General features: G+C 47.3%; 1 protein-coding gene and 1 long non-coding RNA gene across 3 annotated transcripts in view; one reads left to right on the forward strand and one right to left on the reverse strand.

The window, feature by feature from the left end:
- Positions 1-1,384, forward strand: part of LOC134966375 (uncharacterized) — a 106,869-nt gene extending 105,485 nt beyond the window's left edge. For both annotated transcript variants that reach the window (XR_010188634.1, XR_010188633.1), the window contains exon 3: positions 1,207-1,384. This is a non-coding gene — a long non-coding RNA (uncharacterized LOC134966375). The remainder of the gene's footprint in view (positions 1-1,206) is intronic.
- CFAP74 (cilia and flagella associated protein 74) overlaps positions 1-15,732 on the reverse strand; it is a 741,155-nt gene that overhangs the window by 164,971 nt on the left and 560,452 nt on the right. The window contains exon 24 of the mRNA XM_063943052.1: positions 9,736-9,909. Within this exon, the coding sequence (XP_063799122.1) occupies positions 9,736-9,909 (174 nt within the window). The remainder of the gene's footprint in view (positions 1-9,735; positions 9,910-15,732) is intronic.

The raw sequence follows: 15,732 nt of genomic DNA on the forward strand, positions 1-15,732 counted from the left end.
TATATATATATATATATTCTTCTCTATATAGGAAGGCAGGCAAGACAGTTGTAATTTTAGTTATACAGTATTGTCCATTCCGGAATGTGGTCATGATGTCGGCATTTCAAAAGCTGACATGGTCGATATGTCAACATAGTCTTTTAGGTCTTGGATTAGGGTTAGGGATCCAACTCTAGATAAACATTAAGTCAATATGAACGGGTGTGGATTAAAAGATCGACAGTGTCTAGACAGACTGTCAATAGGTCGATGCCAGATGGTGGATAGTCAAAAGGTTGACAGGATGAAAAGGTCGACAGTTAAATAACACAAAACATGGACTTAGGTCGACATGATCAAAATGTCAACATGCAAATGGTTGACACATAAAGGTCAACATATGTTTTTTGTGCTATTTTAATCCTAAACCTAACCCTCCCCGTAGTGCCTAACCCTCCCTTGATGCTTAACATTAACCGTCCCCTCCAGGCAGTGGCGCTTAGAGGGGGCGAGTCCTCTTTTGGGCCGGACCTGTTTGAGGGGGCCATGTCCCGTTGCCCCCCCTTCCCCACTGCAGAGAGCTGGGCAGGGAGAGAGAGAACTGACTGTCGCTGGAGCAGCCTCTCTCATCAGCCCAGCACACGCTGCTCAGTGCTGTGTGCTGAGCTGGGGAGAGAGGTAGCTGTAGCGGCAGCCTGTCCTCATTGCATGGGTGGGGAGCGAGCGATCGCATCGCACTGCCCTGGACACCAATGCCCCCCGACCTGGACATCGGCGCCCCCCTGCTTTGCAACCACAAGAAACTTATAATTAGTTTTTTTTTAATGGAGGCAGTCTGGCCATGCCTCATCCTTTTGGCAACACCCCCTACCTTGTACCAGGGCCTGCTGGGACTGTCGGTGCCCCTGCCACCAGCAGCATAACCCTAACCCTCTGCTAAGTGCCTTACCCAAACCGACCCTCCAGCAGCCTCACACTAACTCTCCCCCAAGTGACTCTGTCAACCTAAGTCTACATCAACCTTTTAACTGTCGAACTTTTGACACTGTCAAATATCTCTTGTTGACTTACTGACTGTCTATCTATTTACGGCCTATCTTCATTCCAGATACCAATATGAACAATGGCAACATTGTGCATGCGGCATTTCACATCTTGACATAACGTGCTAATTGTCAATATCTAGTACCACACCATTTGTCCCATCCACTTATTTTTCTCCAGCAGGTTTCTTGTCGGGTTCTCAGGATAAAGTATCTGGCAGTTTAAAAAAACATCAGGATTGCAATTTGCGAAAAGTCAGGTTTGGACATACTGTAGGAATCTCACAGCTATTTTCTGGATAAGTCTGCACATTTGCAAATTGCCTACAATCACGCCATTAAACATTGATATACCCAAATTGCTGTTATGGTTTTTAAAGTTATGTTATATGTGGGCATGTGTGACTGACCCAGATCTACAATATTGGCCCTCATTCCGAGTTGTTCGCTCACAAGCTGCTTTTAGCAGCTTTGCACACGCTGAGCCGCCGCCTACTGGGAGTGAATCTTAGCTTATCAAAATTGCGAACGAAAGATTACCAAAATTGCGAATAGACACTTCTTAGCAGTTTCTGAGTAGCTCCACACTTACTCGGCATCTGCGATCAGTTCAGTCAGTTTCGTTCCTGGTTTGACGTCACAAACACACCCAGCGTTCGCCCAGACACTCCTCCGTTTCTCCAGCTACTCCCGCGTTTTTCCCAGAAACGGTAGCGTTTTTTCGCACACACCCATAAAACGGCCAGTTTCCGCCCAGAAACACCCACTTCCTGTCAATCACATTACGATCAACAGAACGAAGAAAAAACCTTGTAATGCCGTGAGTAAAATACCTAACTGCATAGCAAATTTACTTGGCGCAGTCGCACTGCGGACATTGCGCATGCGCATTAGCGACTAATCGCTCCGTTGCGACAAAAAAATAACGAGCGAACAACTTGGAATGACCCCCATTGTTGCTTAAAGCAATGTAAATGCGTGTAATTAAAACTTCAATAAAGTTATCCACCTACTTCACAATTGTATTGCCAGTATTAAAACTGATGACCCTGTAATTAGTGAATACAGGTTGAGTATCCCATATCCAAATATTCCGAAATACGGAATATTCCGAAATACGGAATTTTTTGAGTGAGACTGAGATAGTGAAACCTTTGTTTTCTGATGGCCCAATGTACACAAACTTTATTTAATACACAAAGTAATAAAAAATATTGTATTAAATGACCTTCAGGCTGTGTGTATAAGGTGTATATGAAACATAAATGAATTGTGTGAATGTACACACACTTTGTTTAATACCCAAAGTTATTAAAAATATTGGCTAAAATGACCTTCAGGCTGTGTGTATAAAGTGTATATGAAACATAAATGCATTCTGTGCTTAGACTTGGGTCCCATCACCATGATATCTCATTATGGTATGCAATTATTCCACAATACGGAAAAATCCGATATCCAAAATACCTCTGGTCCCAAGCATTTTGGATAAGGGATACTCAACCTGTAATTGCTTGGATAGAAATCTCCAAAGCAATTTAACACTTTCAATGACAGAGGTTCATTAAAAAGGAGATTTATGGAAGACTTACCATTGTTAAATCTCTTTCTGCGAGGTACACTGGTTTCCACAGGGAATAACATCGGGGGGGTAGAGTTGGATCTTGATCCGAGGCACCAACAGGCTAAAGCTTTGACTGTTCCCAGGATGCACTGCACCACCACCTCTATAGCCCCGCCTCCAGGCACTGGAGCTCAGTTTCATTATCCAGTCCAATGCAGTAGCAGGTAAGAGAGACGGTAGATGTTAGTCACATAGAACCACAATCTCACAACAGGAGAAGGGACTAGCGGCTAATGCCATACAAATCCAAAGAAGTTAAGTGCGTCAAAGTGGGCGCCCTGTGGAAACCAGTGTACCTCGCAGAAAGAGATTTAACAATGGTAAGTCTACCATAAATCTCCTTTTCTGCAGCGGGGTACACTGGGATTCCACAGGGAATAACATCGGGGATGTCCTAAAGCAGTTCCTCATGGGAGGGGATGCACTGTAGTGGGCACAAGAACCCGGCGTCCAAAGGAAGCATCCTGGGAGGCGGAAGTATCAAAGGCATAGAACCTAATGAACGTGATCACTGAGGACCACGTAGCCGCCTTGCACAATTGTTCTGCGGACGCGCCATGGCGGGCCGCCCGAGAAGGTCCAACCGAACAAGTAAAATGGGCCTTGATAGCAGCAGGAGCTGGGAGTCCAGCCTGCTCATAAGCTTGTGCAATCACCATTCTAATACATCTGGTCAAGGTCTGCTTATTCGCAGGCCAGCCACGTTTGTGAAAACCAAAAAGTACAAAAAGGGACTCTGACCCCGATAGAGGCAGTCCTTTCCACATAAATACAGAGAGCCTGTACCACATCCAAAGATCGCTCTTTGGAGGATAAACCAGAAGAGATGAAGGCCTGAACCACAATCTCCTGGTTAAGGTGAAAAGTAGAGATGAGCGGGTTCGGTTTAACTCGGATTTACTCGTGTATTTCGGGTTTTGCTTATTGGCTATCCATAATGCGTGACATCCGTGATCCAATAAGATGCCGTTTCGAGCCCCGAATAATTCCGGGTAAAACCGAAACCCCACATCTCTAGTAAAAAGATGATACCACCTTAGGCAAATAACCTGGGCGAGTTCAAAGAACTGCCCGGTCACGGTGAAAAATCAAAAAAGGGTGGACGACAGTACAAAGCGCCTAAGTCCGACACCCTCCCAGCAGAGGCAATAGCCAACAGAAAAATGACCTTAAGCGTAAGGCATTAAAGGTCCACAGACTCAAGAGATTCAAATGGAGACTCTTGAAGGGCAACCAGAACAACAGACCGATCCCATGGAGCCACAGGAGGGACATAAGGAGTTGTTCGCTCGTTAGCTGCTTTTAGCAGCATTGCACACACTAGGCCGCCGCCCTCTGGGAGTGTATCTTAGCATAGCAGAATAGCGAACGAAAGATTAGCAGAATTGCGAATAAATAATTCTTAGCAGTTTCTGAGAAGCTCGAGACTTACTCCTACACTGCGATCAGCTCAGCCCGTTTCGTTCCTGGTTTGACGTCACAAACACGCCCTGCGTTCGGCCAGCCACTCCCCCGTTTCTCCAGACACTCCCGCGTTTTCTCCTGGCACGCCTGTGTTTTTCCGCACACTCCCAGAAAACGGTCAGTTTCCGCCCAGAAACACCCACTTCCTGTCAATCACACTCTGATCACTTCAATGATGAAAATTCTTCGTTCGGACGTGAGTACATCTACTAAGTTTTGGGCTAAAATACTTATCGCATGCGCGCTGCGTACCATGCGCATGCGCATTTTTGCCTTAATCGCTCCGTTGCGAAAATCGGCAACGAGCGAACAACTCGGAATGACCCCCCCTGAGTGAAAGTGTGAACGTCAGGAAGAGACGCAATTTTCCTCTGAAACCACACAGACAAGGCAGATATATGGACCTTGAGAAAGGCCAGACGAAGGCCTAAGTCTAGGACTTGTAGAAAAGTCAAAAGCCTGGAAGTTCTGAAAGTATATGCATCATAATTCTTACCAGCACACCAGGTGAAGTAAGAATTCCAGACCCTGTAATAAATCCGAGCTGAATCTGGTTTATGGGCTTTTAACATAGTTTGAATGACCGCCTCAGAGAATCCTTTGGCTCTCAGAAGTGATGCTTCAAGAGCCTCGCCATCAAAGCCAGTCTGGCCAGGTCCGGGTAGACACAAGGGCTATGAACGAGGATGTCTGGGCATTGAGGAAGTAGAAGAGGACGCTCTATCGAGAGACTGTGCAGGTCTGAGAAGCAATGCCGTCTGGGCCACGCTGGAGCAACTAGAAGTAGTATTCCTCCTTCTTGCTTGAACTTCCGTATTACCCTGGGCAGTGACACTGGAGTGACACTGGAGGGAACACGTATGGCAGCCGAAAGTTCCATGGAATTGCCAGTCCGCCCACAATGCTGCTTGAGGATCCCTTGTCCTTGCTCCGAACCTTGTGATTGTGTCGAGACGCAATCAGGTCTACATCTGGTAGGCCCCACTTTTCCACTAGGAGTTGAAAGACTTCTGGATGAAGACTCCACTCTCCAGCGTGTACGTCCTGACGACTAAGGAAGTCCGCTTCCCAGTTGAGGACTCCCGGAATGAACTTTGCCGATATTGATGGCAGATGGCGTTCCGCCCATTGAAGGATTTTTGACACTTCCATCATTGCCATGCTGCTTCGAGTGCCGCCTTGATGATTTATGTACGCCACCGTGGTGGCGTTGTCTGACCGTACTAGAACAGGCCTGTTCTGTACCAGAGGCAGGGCAAGTGTCAACGCATTGAACATTGCCCGCAGTTCCAGAATGTTTATCGGGAGGAGAGATCCCTCCTTGGTCCATAGACCCTGGAGTGAGTGTTGCTCCAACACCATGCCCCAACCCCGCAGGCTGGCGCCCGTTGTCAGTAGGACCCAGTTGGAGATCCAGAAGGGAAAGCCCCTGCTTAAATGTCGGTCCTGTAGCCACCAGCTCAGTGACCGACACACCTCCGGATTTAAGCAAATCATTTGAGACCTGATCCGATGGGGCAATCCGTCCCACCTGGAAAGGATTAACCTCTGCAGGGGGCGGGAATCAAATTGAGCGTACTCTACCATGTCGAAAGCCGACACCATGAGGCTTAGTACTTGCATCACCATCACCGAGTGTATAGACACTCTTGGGCGAGAGAGGAAGTATCTAATGTTGTCCTGAAGTTTCAGGACCTTATCCGGAGACAGAAACAGTCTTTGGCTGTGTGTGTCCAGCAGTGCCCCCCGGTGCACCATGCTCTGAGCAGGGACCAGCGAGGACTTCTTCCAATTGATGAGCCACCCGTGAGCTTGTAGGAATTGGACTGACATCTACAGCTGACTTAGGAGGACATCTAGGGAGTTCGCCAGAATAAGCAAGTCGTCCGGAGACGGCAGGATCCTGATTCCCTGACGACGGAGGAAAGCAGTCATCACGGCCATGACCTTGGTGAAAATCCGAGGTGCCGTGGCCAGTCCAAATGGCAGAGCCTGGAATTGAAAATGAAGGTTGCCAATAGCAAACAGTAGATATTGCTGATGTGAAATGGCAAATAGGTATGTGCAGGTAAGCATCCTGTATGTCCAGGGATACCATATAGTCCTTGGTTTCCATGGCCAGCACAATAGAGCGCAGGGTTTCCATACGAAATTTGGACACTCTCACAAACTTGTTCAATGATTTGAGGTTGAGGATAGGCCAGAAAGACCCATTTGGTTTTGGAACTAGAAACAGGGTCGAATAGTAGCCCCTGCCTCTCTGGGACAGAGATACCGGCACTACCAAGGAGGGATTGAACAACCAGGTGTAGAGCTAGCGCTTTCAATGGATCTGAGGGGATAACTGTTGAACAGAACTGGCTAGGGGGACGTCTTTTGAAAGAGACTGCGTACCCGTGATAGACAACTTCCCGCACCCAGGCATCCGAAGTGGTCTTTAACCAGGCCTGGGCGACATGCAAAAGTCGGCCACCCACCCTGGGGTCCCCCAGGGGGAGGCCCGCCACATCATACAGCAGGCTTATCTTGTTTGGAAGCAGGCTGATGGGCAGCCCAGGATTGTTTAGAATTGGGCTTAGTGGTTTTGGAAGTACGAGCCTGTCTCAGTCGAAAGGAATGAAAATTGGTATTCTTAGCCTTCGGAGCAGAAGGATCAGTACTTGGAAGAAACGCAGTCTTGGCTGTCGCCAAGTCAGTCACTATCTTGTTCAGATCCTCCCCAAATAGTATGTCTCCCTTAAAAGGAAGCACCTCCAAGGTCTTTTTGGAGTCCAGGTCCACTTCCCAGGACCTTAACCACAGAATCCAGTGAGCTAGGATAGACGTAGTACACGCCTTGGCCGCCATGACTCCTGCATCAGAGGCTGTCTCCAGAATATAGTGAGAGGCTGTGGTAATATACAGATATTGTCTGGCAGTGTCAGAAAAATCCTGAGGCAGCTCATCCTCGATTGCCTGAACCCATGCTTCAATTCCTTTTGCAGCCCAAGAGTCAGCCATAGTGGGTCTATGTACAGCACCGGTAAGAGTGTAAATAGACTTCAGGCATCCCCACGCGCTTATCCGTCAGTTCCTTCAGTGAGGTGACCGTGGTGACAAGCAGAGTAGATGACACCACAAAACAGGCGACATGAGAGTCCACCGGTGGTGGAGTTTCCCACTTGTTACTCAACTCCGCAGGGATAGGATAACGAGCTAGCATCTTTTTAGACAGGGAAAATTTATTTCCTGGAGATGACCAGGATTCCTGACGTATGTCAATTAAAAGGTCAGAATGTGGTAAAACTACTTTAGCAACCTTCTGACGTTTGAACTTATCAGGTTTCTTAGATGTGGCAGGGAGCTCAATCTCATCAGCAATTTGGAGAATCAGCTTGATAGCCTCCACCAGGTCAGGAATATCAACCTGGGTTGTAGATTCCTCATCAGAAGCAACTGTATCAGTGTCTGATGGATCAGTATATTCCCCATCCTCGTCGGAAGAATTATCCGAAATATTAGTGGATTGTGAGGAAGAAATGGCCCGCTTAGATGACCCCTTGGCTACAGAAGGGCGTGGGGTAGATTTTTGTCTAACCAAAGATTGATTTAATTGTTGAAACTGGGTAGACAGAGTATCCGCCAATGGTGGATTAACTACAGAGACAATATGTGGCTGTAATGGCACAGAAGGTCCCACAGGGAGCGTAAGACGTGTTACAAGCGTAGTCAGCATATTTGAAAACACTGCCCAAGGTGGGTCCTGATTGGCCACAGGTGCCGCAGGTGGACTGGGAGATGTATGGCACCCAGCGCCTGAACCAGCAGCTAACACTTCCCCCACCGGTAAATCTGTGGTGACAGCACTGCATGATACAGGAGCGTCCGTGGATGTCCCGCCCTGTGTAGCAGACATTATAGTGTAGCAGACATTATATGGGATGTAGCTTTAGGGCGTAACAGTACAATATAGCCAGACAAACACAATACCTGCAAATAATCCCGTTATGTGACAGCAAACACAGAGCACAAACAGAGGATTTAAGTGGTGTGGGGTGATTGAAAAACACATTGGAAAATACAAAACAGTATACCCTGTGTAGCACTATATATTATATGAGACCTTGACGCACCTAGCCCGCAGGGTACAGAATATAGTGATAGCAATACGTGTGATACACAAGAATGGAATCCACACAGCAGCTACAGGCACACTCAGTCACAGGTACAATACAGAAATGATCACAGATAAACAATAAAACTGCACTGGACTAGTAAACTACATATAGATATGTATGTATACAGATATAACAATGCACAGTAAACACTGGATGTATATCACAGAATACAGGTACTAAATATTCATATAGCAGTACACTTGTTCTTAACTAACACTAAAATGACATGTAGAATACTTAAGTGTCTGTAAATGCACAGTGCTGATGATACAGGTGGATTTACAGAGGAGACAGTGCCCAGCAGTCCCGGAGATCAACCCAGCTATGTAATGGCGCCAAAATCTCTGTCAGGGAGTGAGGGAGAGAGAACTGCAGCTCCAGGGCGGGAACACCAGCAGTAGATGTCGCCCGGAGCTGGGGAGGTGCTACAGGTCAGCGCTTTATCCCCCAGCTGGACTTCAGCACCGGGTACTGTGGAGCCGTTTGTAAACGGATTTTAGTAAATCCGACCTGTGCTTCCTGCCCTGGTGGATATAGTGGGGTCCCTGTGCGGCACAGTGTCCACGCCAGCTGCGCAGTCCGTCTCCTGGGACCACAACTGGATCGCAATTTACCGGCGTGTTCCACCTGGGGGACCCTCTTACCTCCTCCCCTTAGTGCAGCCACGCGATCCTGAAGAGCAGCAGCGGTGGTGTGCCTGAAAACCGGTGCGTCTCCGCTGCAAGTACCCGGGAACCCGGCGGCGGGAGTATGCAGCGCCGCTGAGGGAGGTGATGGAGCCGCAGCACAGCATGTCATAAAGACATAGAAAGTGCTGTAGCCCTTGAAGTCTTCTAAAAAGCTCTTTTCAGGGCTGCCTAGCGCAGCCCCACCTGTTAGTGACCTGCAGTAGGTACCAACTTACAAACTGAGCTCCAGTGCCTGGAGGCGGGGCACTGTGTCACTCCAACCAGCTCCCCATTGTGTCTCTACTGCCAGGATTCTCCTTTGTCACTCCAGCCAGCACCCTCCTGTATCACTCCAGTCAGCTCCCCCATTATGTCTCCTGCCAGGATCCTTCTGTGTCACTCCAGCCAGCTCCCCCTTGTATCACTCCAGCCCACCCTCATATGTCACTACAGCCAGTATCTGGCTCCCTCAGTTTTCAGTCACCGAAGTGCTGCTGTGTGTCTGGTTGGAGTGCACCAGTTTCCAGGATCTGTTGTGGTCAGGTGACTGAGTGTCGGGAGCCACATTTGAATAAAGAAAGAGCCGCATGCGGCTCAAGAGCCTCAGGTTGGCCACGGCTGCTTTAGCATGTTGGTGCCTCGGATCAAGGTCCAACCCTACACCCCAATGTAATTCTCTGTGGAATACCAGTGTACCCCGCTAAAGAAATGTCCAATATTTCATATGAATGGAATTGGTTATAGAAATGCTTGATAATACGGTCATGTAAATAACAATGTAACATTAGCATTAATACCTCTGGGATTCCCACAAAACCAAATTCTTGGGGCAAGATAGACTTGTTTGTTAGTTGAATGGAAGTCTGAACAGCTTCATAGATTGTACAATGCTTAAAATCCACTTCATTTGGGCTGATTTCTATATCTGATGAGGTCACCACTGCATGAACAGTGAAGGAAACCGGTCGAGTCTGAAATCAGAGAATGATATACATGTATGGTATCTGTCACTCAGAATATACTCGCTCACCTGCTTTCCTTCCATATAATGTGCCATTCCCAACAGTACTAAACCCCACACTGCACACATTGGTGGTCATTCCGAGTTGTTCGCTCGTTGCCGATTTTCACTATGCTGCGATTTGTTGCTAAATGTGCATGCGCATTGTACGCAGCGCGCAAGCGCTTAGTTATTTAACTAAAAACTTAGCAGTTTTGCTGTTGATCATGCGGTGCTTTTCAGTCGCACTGCTGATCGGTGAGTGATTGACAGGAAAGGGGCGTTTCTGGGTGGTAACTGAGCGTTTTTCGGGAGTGTGCTAAAAAACGCAGGCATGTCAGGGAAAAACGCGGGAGTGTCTGGAGAAACGGGGGAGTGGCTGACCGAACGCAGGGCGTGTTTGTGACGTCAAACCAGGAACTAAACGGACCGAGCTGATCGCAATCTAGGAGTAGGTCTGGAGCTACTCAGAAACTGCAAGAAAATATTTAGTAGCAATTCTGCTACTCTTTCGTTCGCTATTCTGCTAAGCTAAGATACACTCCCAGAGGGCGGCGGCCTAGCGTGTGCAATGCTGCTAAAAGAAGCTAGTGAGCGAACAACTCGGAATGAGGGCCATTATTCCTCCACTTATCCCATTGCATAGCTAAGCTCTACATAGTAACTGATGGAGAAACAAATGGTTATTATGTTTGATCATATAACAAAATCATCATAATGCAGAATCATTTTTCTCTTTTTAGAACTATCTGCAGAATGTGTATTCAAATAAGGAGATCACATACCCAAGTATTATTATTGGCAGTTATTAATATTGCACAAACTCACTTCTCACTTCTCGGCGAGCCACGTCCTGTGCAACTCGATTTATGCCAAGAATTTGTTTTGCATCTTTTTTTCAATGTGATTCAAGAAAACGATTCCAGAGACTGCAATGACAGTCTGAATCTGTATACGAAGTACTACAATGCAGCTGTCACAGCTTTTCTTTTCAAGCAAAATTCTGTTGCTCTTTATATACAGACTCACTCACATATGGAATTAATCAGTGCAGTCTCGTGAAGCGGTTTTGTCACTTCACTTTACCATTAAGACAAACATTTGCATGTAAAGTGGCTCACCCGCTCCAGGCATTTTGCACCCCACATCATACTGAGGCTAGGTGTATGAGGACAAATCTTTACCAGTATAGTTTTGGATTGTAGGAGGAAATCCATGCAAGCATGGGGAGAGTATACAAACTCCACACAGTTAGGGCCATGGTAGGAATACAAACCCACAAGCTCAGTTCTGTGAGGCAGTAAAGCTAACCACTACACCGTCCGTGCTGCCCACACATAAAACATGACAGCTATTGGGGATCATATGTGTATCTGACTCTACTGGGTGCATTGTGTATCTGGCACTACTGGAGGCCTATGTGTATCTGGCACTGCACTACTGGGGGCATATGTGTATTTGGCACTACACTACTGGGGGCATATGTGTATCTGGCACTGCACTACTGAGGGCATATGTGTATCTGGTGATATTGGGGGCATATGTGTATCTGGCACTACTGGGGACATATGTATCTCTGGCACTGCACTACTGGGGGACATATGTGTATCTGACACTACTGGGGGCACATGTGCATATGGCTTTACTGGGGCATATGTGTATCTGGCTCTACTGGGAGCATATGTGTATCTGGCACTGCACTACTGGGGCATATGTGTATCTGGCAATATTGGGGGCATGTGTATCTGGCACTACTGGGGACATATGTGTATCTGGCACTGCACTACTGGGGGCATATGTGTATCTGACACTGTACTACTGGAGGCATATGTGTATCTGGCAATATTGGGTGCATATGTGTATCTGGTACTATTGGGGCATATATGTGTATCACGCTTCCATTTTCATTGCCATGTGGCCACACCTATTTCATGGGTGCGCAAGAACTACTAAGACATTTTTTCTACTTACACCACTGTGCTTTTGTGAGCACCATGAATGTATGGTGATGGTGTGATGATCACAGTGCACATGTGGTAATGGTTTTGTGAGCACCAAGAATGTATGGTGATGACGATCAGGTGATGGTGTGGTGATCATAGTGCACATGTGTTGATGATTTTATGAACACAGTGCACGTGTAATAATATAAAGCAGTTGCTCTGAGTTATAATAACATCATGGGCAATTAATAAAGAACATGGCGTAGCACAATTTGCAATGAGCAACATATAATGTGCCAAGAGGCAGAGAGAGAACAAGAAAGTAGCATACATTTCACAGAATACACACAAGGTACAATGGGGGTAATTCAGAGTTCACCGCAGTAGCAAATTTGTTAGCAGGTGGGCAAAACCATGTGCACTGCAGGTGTGGCAGATATAACATGTGCAGAGAGAGTTAGATTTGGGTGTGTTATATTGTTTCTGTGCAGGGTAAATACTGGCTGCTTTATTTTTACACTGTAGTTTAGATTTCAGTTTGAACACAACCCACCCAAATCTAACTCTCTCTGCAAATGTTATATCTGCCCCCCCTTCAGTGCACATGGTTTTGCCCAACTGCTACCAAATTTGCTGCTGCGATCAACTCTGAATTACCCCCAGTGTGAGAGAGAAAAATAGTATGTTAATACGTGTAAGGACATTATAATACATGGTGATCGGAGATGTTGAATTCCATCTTGGTCATTCTAATAACTATAAGGTGGAGAATCACATAACCCAATTGAACACAAGGGTGAAACATCCTGGGTATCAGAGAACTACACTTTTTATTTATATTCTCTTTCATGAATTGTATACTGTGAATCGATCCATTTATATGAAGAAGGGAGAACTACAGTATACAGTGCTCTTTTAACAAGTTTGGATGGACTTGTACATGTATTATTGCTCAGCTGCATACGAGTTATGCAGCACAGAAGTTGTTCTTTTTTGTATTGTACTTATAGTAAAATAAAGTGTTCTTGGTGCAGATGCTGATTAAGGTTGTCCACATAAATCAGGCTGATCAAATATGCCCAGATCTGTGAGCAATCTGGCCATGAGCATCCAGGTCAGCTGATGTCTTTGCATATGACCTGGCATTCCATTCTACTCAATCAAATAAAATTTTATTGGATTTTTTGATCATTCAAAATTATTGATTTAGGCCAATTAATTTGGGTCCAATTAGGGTATGTGGTCTGGGGTCCAAGAGGGATGTGACCACATGGTTTAAACCAAAAATAAAGAAAATAAGAATTTACTCACCGGTAATTCTATTTCTCGTAGTCCGTAGTGGATGCTGGGAACTCCGTAAGGATCATGGGGAATAGCGGCTCCGCAGGAGACTGGGCACAACTAATGGGCCCTACTCATTTCCCGATGCGCCGCCGAGGTGCCCGACGGCCGATACGGCCGACGAGCGACCCGGCGGCGGGGGGGCAGTGACGGGGGGAGTGAAGTTTCTTCACTCCCCCCGTCACGCGGCTGCATTGAAGTGCAGGCAAATATGGACGAGATCGTCCATATTGGCCTGCATGCACAGCCGACGGGAGACCAGCGATGAACGAGCGAGGGGCCGCGCATCGTTCATCGCTGGAGTCTCCACACTGAAAGATATGAACGAGTTCTCGTTCATTTATGAACGAGATCGTTCATATCTTTCAGAATATCGGCCAGTGTGTAGGGCCTATAAGAAAGATTTAGGACTACCTGGTGTGCACTGGCTCCTCCCTCTATGCCCCTCCCCCAGACCTCAGTTAGGAAACTGTGCCCGGAAGAGCTGACACAATAAGGAAAGGATTTGGAATCCCGGGTAAGACTCATACCAGCCACACCAATCACACCGTACAACTTGTGATACTATACCCAGTGAACAGTATGAATAACAACTGAGCCTCTCAACTGATGGCTCCAAACAATAACCCTTTAGTTAGGCAATAACTATATACAAGTATTGCAGACAATCCGCACTTGGGATGGGCGCCCAGCATCCACTACGGACTACGAGAAATAGAATTACCGGTGAGTAAATTCTTATTTTCTCTGACGTCCTAGTGGATGCTGGGAACTCCGTAAGGACCGTGGGGATTATACCAAAGCTCCCAAACGGGCGGGAGAGTGCGGATGACTCTGCAGCACCGAATGAGCAAAAGCAAGGTCCTCCTCAGCCAGGGTATCAAACTTGTAGAACTTAGCAAATGTGTTAGAACCCGACCACGTAGCAGCTCGGCAAAGTTGTAAAGCCGAGACCCCTCGGGCAGCCGCCCAAGAAGAGCCCACTTTCCTCGTGGAATGGGCTTTTACAGATTTAGGATGCGGTAGTCCAGCCGCAGAATGTGCAAGTTGAATCGTACTATAGATCCAGCGAGCAATAGACTGCTTTGAAGCAGGAGCACCCAGCTTGTTGGGCGCATACAGGATAAATAGCGAGTCAGTTTTCCTGACTCCAGCCGTCCTGGAAACATAGATTTTCAGGGCCCAGACTACGTCCAGCAACTTGGAATCCTCCAAGTCCTTAGTAGCCGCAGGCACCACAATAGGTTGGTTCAAATGAAAAGCTGATACCACCTTAGGAAGAAATTGGGGACGAGTCCTCAATTCCGCCCTATCCATATGGAAAATCAGATAAGGGCTTTTACATGACAAAGCCGCCAATTCTGACACACGCCTGGCCGACGCCAAGGCCAACAGCATGACCACTTTCCACGTGAGATATTTTAGATCCACGGTTTTAAGTGGCTCAAACCAATGCGACTTAAGGAAATCCAACACCACGTTGAGATCCCAAGGTGCCACTGGAGGCACAAAAGGGGGCTGAATATGCAGCACTCCTTTAACAAACGTCTGAACTTCAGGCAGTGAAGCCAGTTCTTTTTGGAAGAAAATCGACAGAGCCGAAATCTGGACCTTAATGGAACCTAATTTGAGGCCCATAGTCACCCCTGACTGTAGGAAGTGCAGAAATCGACCCAGCTGAAATTCCTCCGTTGGGGCCCTTCTGGCCTCACACCACGCAACATATTTTCGCCATATGCGGTGATAATGGTTTGCGGTCACCTCCTTCCTAGCTTTAATCAGCGTAGGGATGACTTCCTCCGGAATGCCCTTTTCCTTCAGGATCTGGCGTTCAACTGCCATGCCGTCAAACGCAGTCGCGGTAAGTCTTGGAACAGACAGGGTCCCTGCAGCAGCAGGTCCTGTCTGAGCGGCAGAGGCCATGGGTCCTCTGAGATCATTTCTTGAAGTTCCGGGTACCAAGCTCTTCTTGGCCAATCCGGAACCACAAGTATAGTTCTTACTCCTCTCCTTCTTATTATTCTCAGTACCTTGGGTATGAGAGGCAGAGGAGGGAACACATAAACCGACTGGTACACCCACGGTGTCACTAGAGCGTCCACAGCTATCGCCTGAGGGTCCCTTGACCTGGCGCAATATCTTTTTAGCTTTTTGTTGAGGCGGGACGCCATCATGTCCACCTGTGGCCTTTCCCAACGGTGTACAACCATTTGGAAGACTTCTGGATGAAGTCCCCACTCTCCCGGGTGGAGGTCGTGCCTGCTGAGGAAGTCTGCTTCCCAGTTGTCCACTCCCGGAATGAACACTGCTGACAGTGCTAACACATGATTTTCCGCCCATCGGAGAATCCTTGTGGCTTCTGCCATTGCCATCCTGCTTCTTGTGCCGCCCTGACGGTTTACATGGGCGACCCCCGTGATGTTGTCTGACTGGATCAGCACCGGCTGGTGTTGAAGCAGGGGTCTTGCCTGACTTAGGGCATTGTAAATGGCCCTTAGTTCCAGAATATT

This window comes from Pseudophryne corroboree, chromosome 10, assembly GCF_028390025.1.
Source record: "Pseudophryne corroboree isolate aPseCor3 chromosome 10, aPseCor3.hap2, whole genome shotgun sequence".
Lineage (NCBI taxonomy): Eukaryota > Metazoa > Chordata > Amphibia > Anura > Myobatrachidae > Pseudophryne > Pseudophryne corroboree.